The sequence below is a fragment of the Taeniopygia guttata genome, chromosome 17 (genome assembly GCF_048771995.1).
Source record: "Taeniopygia guttata chromosome 17, bTaeGut7.mat, whole genome shotgun sequence".
Lineage (NCBI taxonomy): Eukaryota > Metazoa > Chordata > Aves > Passeriformes > Estrildidae > Taeniopygia > Taeniopygia guttata.
Genome location: NC_133042.1, coordinates 3,950,485 through 3,957,151, shown reverse-complemented (window position 1 = coordinate 3,957,151; position 6,667 = coordinate 3,950,485). Strand labels below are relative to the sequence as shown.

Below are 6,667 nucleotides of genomic sequence, written 5' to 3'. Positions count from 1 at the left end.
CAGTGGATGCGGAGCGCTGTGGATGCGGAGCGCTGTGGATGCGGGAGCGGTGTGGGTGCGGGAGCGGTGTGGATGCGGGAGCGGTGTGTGGATGCGGGAGCGCTGTGGATGCGGAGCGCTGTGGAGATGCGGAGCGCTGTGGATGCGGGGCCGGCGCCGCTGCCCAGCGCATCTCCCGGAGCGGGGAGCGGCGCTCCCGGCGCGGGGCGGGCGGAGGCTCCGCGGGGAGCGGCGGCGGGGCCGGGGCGGGGCGGGGGGCGGGCCCGGGCGGCGGCGGCGGCGGCGGCGGGGCTGGGGCGGCTCAGAGCGCCCGGCTCCGCTCGCCTCCCCGCTCCTGCGCCTGGCTCCGGCCGGCATGGCCGCTCCGCCGCGCCGCCGGGCCGCCGCTCCACCCCCGGTGCTGCCGCCGGTGCTGCTGCTGCTGCTGCTGCCGCCGCCCGCGGTGCTGCTCGGCGGCGGGCCCGGCGCCGCGGCGTCGCGGGAGCCCCCCGGCCCCTGCCGGGTGAAGACGGTGACGGTGTCCACGCTGCCGGTGCTCCGGGAGAACGACATCAGCTGGAGCGGCGCCCCGCCGCCCGCCGCCGCCTCCGCCGAGTCCCGCCTGCTGCTCTTCGTCCGCAGCGAGCTGCCCGGCCGCGTCGCCGTGCAGGACGATCTGGACAACACCGAGCTGCCCTTCTTCACCCTCGGTAGGCGCCCGCCCCGTCCCGTCCCGTCCCGCATCCCGCCCCGCCATCCCGGAGCATCCCCGAGCATCCCACACCCGCCGTGCCGCCTCTGTGTCCGCCCTCCCCGCTCCGCGGGCAGCTCGATGTGTTTTGGGGCTTTCTAACCCTGCCCCTGTGCTGCATCCTGGGTTTTGGGTTTATTTATTTTATTTTTTTTCGCCTTTCCTGCCGGGGAGGGATTTTTTAGCAGGGCCTGAGGCTGCCGCCGCTGCCGGCCCCGGGAGGAGGAGAGCATTCCCCGGGAGGAGGAGAGCAACCCCGCGCAGGCTGGAAGTGATGGGGGCTGCCTCGTGTGCTCCAAGTTGAGCTCTGAGCCCCGAGGAGGTGCCGCTGAGCCTGGCACAGCGGGAGGGGCTGGTTTTTTCTAGCCAGAGCCTGGTTTTATTAAATGCTTCGTGTTAATTCTCGAGGCTCGCTCTCGCTTCACGCACAACTCCGGCGCCCGGGTCTGTGCGAACGCTGCAGACTTTCCTCCGCTCTCAGCTTTGTGGGGAGGGGGATGGGAATAGAAATAATTCTGTGGTCGTACTTCGGATCCTGTTGTCTCGGATGGGGTGCCCGAGCTGCCTCTTGTCACTTTTACCCATTTCTGTGCCAGTCCTCCGAGAGCGCTGTGCCTAATGTCATCTGGGCAGTGCAGTGTTTACTCTGCCAGGTCACCGAGGGGTTTTTGTTGATCTTTGCTTTATCCAGCAGCTGCCCTGTTTTTTGGCATCCAAACCTAGAATAATTTGGGTACCTGCTTAACTCGGGTCTCAGGTATCTCTTGACAGGCTGGGTTGTGACTTCAGCGGATCTCTCTGTGTGTCTCAGGTGTGTCGAGGTGTGCCCATGTCCAGGCTCACTAGGGACAGCTGACCCCAAGTCCCTGCCTTTCACTGGGTGCCATGAGCAGGGGTAGGGAAATGCCTGTCTGGGTCCCCCAGTCCTGTCATTTTACCTTGTGTGAAGCTTTGCTGTAGCAAACGCCCTAATAAATAAGTTGGTGGTACTTCCTGAGGCTCTCGGGCTCCAGCTTTGCAGTTTCCTTAGACGCGGCTGGTCAACTATAAAAATCCAAAACAAGCCAGATAGTCTGTTTCCACTAACAAAAGTGACAAATGAAAGGTTTGATGCAGTAGGAATGACGTTTACCGTACCCTGGTTAAAAGTAACAAGAAGTTTCGTGGTTCACTGAGTTAATTTTCAGATTAGAGTACAATTTCTTCAGAGACTGGGTGTGAATTGCGCACTGATCTAAATATATCAGATAGCAAAGAAACCCCTCTGTGTGAGCTTAGATAATAGCTCAAGTTGAAGGAGAGAAATTTGTCTTGATAGATCAGAGGCACGATCTTGTGTAGCAAATCCTATTTCTGTGAGTGCCTGCCAGTAAAGAGACCATGTCTTAATCTAAAAATTTCTTTTACTTGCCTGGCATATTGGTTATGTGTGTACTCATAAATATGAAGCATGTCTGTGCAAGTCTCTGGGGGTTTTCCTGCCCCTTTATGAACAGAAGACCCCAAAAGATCCTCTCCCCTTCCCTTGGACTCACAGGCATGAGGCAGATTGGAAGACAAACGGAGGCTGTGCCCATGGTGGGATGGCTTCATCATGGTCCTGGAATTAATCAGTCTGTTGCCTCCAGAGAAGGTAAAACACTTGTCCTTCCCCAAGGTCTAGCTCATGAATTGCTGTGGATGTTCTGATATTTGAAATTTGTTGCATTTCTCCCCATCTCCTGGTGTGGCAACTGTCTCTCTCGCAGTTAACTCTTCTCTGGGTGAGGGCTGGGGAGGATTTCTGCTGGCTGCTTTTCCTAGAGCAGGAATTAAGGCTGTAGTTTTCTGTGGTGGTTTTTCCCCCTCTCCATCCTTTTCTAACTTCATTGATGGCTGGGAACCGGAGAGCAGCTGCTGCCTAGTAATGGGCTCGTGGCGGTGAAAATCACGTTACATGCAGGAGGGCTTGGGAGTGAGGTGGAGACAGAGATTCTCTTTGGCAGAATCTTTGCAGGTCCTTATCTTTAGCTGATTTCTGATGCTTGTATCCCTTTATGCGTGTTGCTGGACATGTTTAGTGGCTGTCTGGGCATGAGCTCAGGAGGACACGTAAGAGCTGACGTCCTGCCGGCTGCAAATGTGTTGAGGACTCCTGAATGTCTTGGAGTGCAGGATCTTGCTGTGAGGAGAGATCACTTTCTGGCCTCAGCAGGGTAAGGATGGGGCAGGATGACCTCCTAAAGCACACAGCTCAAGACAGCCACTCTGACTGCCATCCTGGAGGGGTTTTTGAAAGGAAAAAAAGATTAAAAAAAAAAGCAAAGGAAGCATAAAGCTGGCAGAGCTGAGACATGGTGCTGATGCTACTTACTCTGAAGTGAAATAAGTTGAGAAAAAATTGAGGCCACTTCGTTCTGCAGGGCTCAAAAGTGTCTCCAGGCCAGGAGGCAGGAAAGAAAATGTTGCTTTTCTTGGTGGCAATGAGTTTAAGTGGCTAGGGCTGTACTCCTGGGTCTGCTCAGCAAGTCCCAGCTCACTAAATGGCCCAGTGCTGCAGTGGTTCCTGTGCTGCTCCTCACTCCTTGCCATTTAAAGGAGGGTGGGTGATCTGCAGCTAAAGGCTGGCAGGTGCCAGAGCCTTGTCTGCAGTGGTGTGAAACTTAAAGTCATGGAATCATGTAAGTTGGGAAAGATCTTTAAGATCATCGAGTCGAACTGCAAACTTAACACTGCCAATGCCACCACCAAACCATGTCCTGAAGTGCCACATCCTCCAGGTAGATGCCCTGAATTGGTAGCTGGTACATGGAGTGCTGCGTGTCCCTTTTCTTTAAAGGATTCCTCCTTCTAGGGAGAAAACAACTTTACCTGTTCCCTGACTATATGAGATTTTATTCTCTGAAGTGCATAAAGCGAGAGCTTCCAGCGTAGCACCCCTGCCTGTGGGGCTGCCTGGTCTGCAGGAGCCACTGCATGGCTGAGATAGAGGAGAAATCAGCACTAGGAAACATCCACAGAGCTGAGCCTGGGCCCGTGGCACGCTGGCAACATCAGCAGCAGCAGCAGCAGCAGCTCGTGGAAGGCAGGAGCCCACTAGGGGGTGGTGGGTACCCGGGGATGCTCCACAGCAGCTCCTCTCCCTGTGCCCAGGAGGGTACCAGGGATGCTCCACAGGAGGGTACCAGGATGCTCCACAGGAGGGTACCAGGATGCTCCAGAGGAGGGTACCTGGAGATGCTCCACACTCTCCCTGTGTGCCCGTGTGGGCACTTCAGGCTGCTGGACAGCAACTCCAGCTCTTTGTGCCTCTGTGGGCACCCGGCACCTGCAGGAAGGTGGGGAGCCCAGGCTGGGGATGGCTTCATGCTCTCCCAACAAAGGTAGAAAACTTTGATTCTTTGTGCATCCCTCCTGGGCTGCAGTGGGGACCTGCTGCTGAAACACCCACTGGCAGCTCCCTGTGCTCGGTGTCCCTCCCCCAGTGGGGTGTCACAGCTTCTGTGTTTCCTACGCCTCGGTTTATTTTTTCCCTCTTGCGTCGGAGACAAGAAGGATGCTTCTCCCACTACCCCCCAGTTACATTACTATAAAATTACTCAGCAAAGCCCAGTGGTGGCAGGAAATGACAAATGTAGGTGCCACCAGCGGGTTATGAATTGCTGTGCCTCCCCTTTCCTGAAAAAGCATCCTGCCCTTTCCTTAACCTTGGATACTCCTGATGCTTTGTGGCTTTTACCCGTCCCTCTCTAATTCTCCTAGAGTTACTCTGCTGCAAACGGTGCAGCCTGTCACTGGCTTTATCCCTGCCCAGTGAGGTCTCTCTGAGGCACGGATCTTGGTTCAGGCAGCAGCCCTGTGCTCCCTACAGAAGCTGCTCCACCACGGCGTAGCCTGCTCCGAGTGCAATCCAGGGAATGAGGCAGTTTGCTGCCGAGCTAATTTAGATGAGCTCTGTCTATGTGTGAGCAGCTTTATATAGAGGAGGGAGAAGGCAAGAGGCAGGCCAATTTTCACCACTGCTCTTACCCTGTAGTGGCTTACATAAGAACAGTTTACTATGCACTTCTCATAAATGGCTTTAATGGATGCTGTTTGAGGGCGTCTGCAGTGCTTCAAGAGGCTTTGTTTTGGTGGTTGTCACCAAACAGGCTCGTGTGTCTGCATTCCTGGTGTCCCCCTGTGGCCCCTGTGTGTGGCTGATTGATGACTGTCCCCTGCTCTTCCAGCTCCTCAGCAGTTCAGTGCCACTTCTTTTATCTTCTTTCTTAACTCTTCCCAAAGTCATCTTCTAACTTGCACTCCTCTTTAGGGCAGGAGTGTTTGTTCTTGAAGGAACACCTGGACGTGGCACTCAGGGCTCTGGGCTGGGTGACAATGTGCTGGGGGTCAGTCACAGGCTGGACTCGATTATCTTGGAGGCCTTTTCCAACCTCAGTCATTCTGAGTTTCTATTAATACATTAAAATAATGGAAAGCACTCTGTTCCCTGTGGGCTGACTCTTTACTGCTGTTCCTAGAAATGCTTGAGCAGGGTTTAGCCACCCTCATTTTGGTCATCAGCTCCTGCAGAGCAGGTGGGGAGGCTGAAGGGTCACCTGGGGAGCGTGGGTGTGACTGCAGCTTACTGATGCTGCTGTTCAGAGGTGCCTTCCCTGCTTTGAGCTGGCCTGTGAGGTCTGAAGCAGCACCGTGTGGTGCCTCATGTGCAACCCCATCGTCAGAGCTTGGCATCTGCACGTGGGGTCACCTCTGCAGAATAGCTGATGAGCAGAGTCTGGTTTCTGCACCTCCCTTTGCATTAACTGCCTCCTGCTAGGCTTGAGATGCCTGGAGTATCAGCTCAGAGGTTTGGTTAATCAAGTGTTGGTGGGTTTTTTTTTTTGTTTTGTGTTTTTTTTTGTTTGATGTGTTATGGTTTTTTTTTTCCTGTTTATATTGTTTCTGTTCCCCAGCTAATCCAATAAAGAGTCACATCTTCCACCCCAAAAGCCTGAGGATGAGACAGGTTGGTGACACCCTGGGGCAGGGGTAGATGCAGACCTGACAGTGAGTGGGGCTGTTTCTTGCCCCTCCCCTCCTGTCTACAGCTGTATGTGCTCTGGGGCCTGGGCCAGGTCCCTGGTGGTGGGGGTGGAAAGAGGAAAACCTTCTGGTAGTAATTTCTTCCCCTCCTTGTGTTACCGTGTGATTACTCCAGTTTTCCAAGATGTTGGATTGTAGAGCTGGGGAGAGGAAGGAGAGCCTGGCTCAGGGTGGGGCTGTACTGGTGCTGTGGATGCTGAGCTGCAGGTCTGCAAGCACTCTAACCCCCAGAAAGGCTGGAGGCAAGAAATGCCTTGGAAAATGGGTCAGTCCTGAGGCCATCCCTTCCCTCCCCAAAGGTGAGGTCGGACATGGCCTGTCCAGCATGGCAACGTCAGGACTTGACAGGGATTTGGCTTCATCCTGGGTATTTTCTGGGCTTGTTATCCCAGTTAAAGCTGGGGATGTGTAGCTGAGTGCAGGCTGTGCTCGGGGAGCTGCTGCTTTCCAAGAGTACCCGCGCTGACCAGCTAGTGGCAACAGAAGATTAACTATGGAGGGAGAGGAGCTGGTTGCTGCTCAGCTGCCACGGGAGGAGGCTGGTGGCTGGGGATCCCCCTGCTCCCCCTTCCTCACAGCTGATTTTCCACGATGCTTCTGTGCCAGAGGCTTTTGTTGCTCTTTTCCAGGAAGAAATAATGAGGTTTTATTCAGAATTATGCAGAGAGCTTGCAGTTCTCTGTAGGGAATGGGGTGGTGATTGACCTCTGAGTGCCAGCACGCAGATGGATGTTACCTCCAAAACTTGCTGCCTGCTCCCTCCTAAGCCCGAAAAGTGAGCAGCTCAGCTGTGTGTTGGGCAAGCCTCTGTGCTGGGTGACACGGTGCTGCTGTGTGGTGTTGGCTGGCTGTGAGACAGGGCTGAGCCCTGGG

General features: G+C 55.0%; 1 protein-coding gene across 1 annotated transcript in view; it reads left to right on the top strand.

Annotated features, from left to right (window-relative positions):
* Positions 1–271: 271 nt before the first annotated feature.
* ASTN2 (astrotactin 2) overlaps positions 272–6,667 on the top strand; it is a 336,891-nt gene continuing 330,495 nt past the window's right edge. Inside the window, exon 1 of the mRNA XM_030286868.4 lies at positions 272–689. Within this exon, the coding sequence (XP_030142728.2) occupies positions 356–689 (334 nt within the window). The 5' untranslated portion in view covers positions 272–355. The remainder of the gene's footprint in view (positions 690–6,667) is intronic.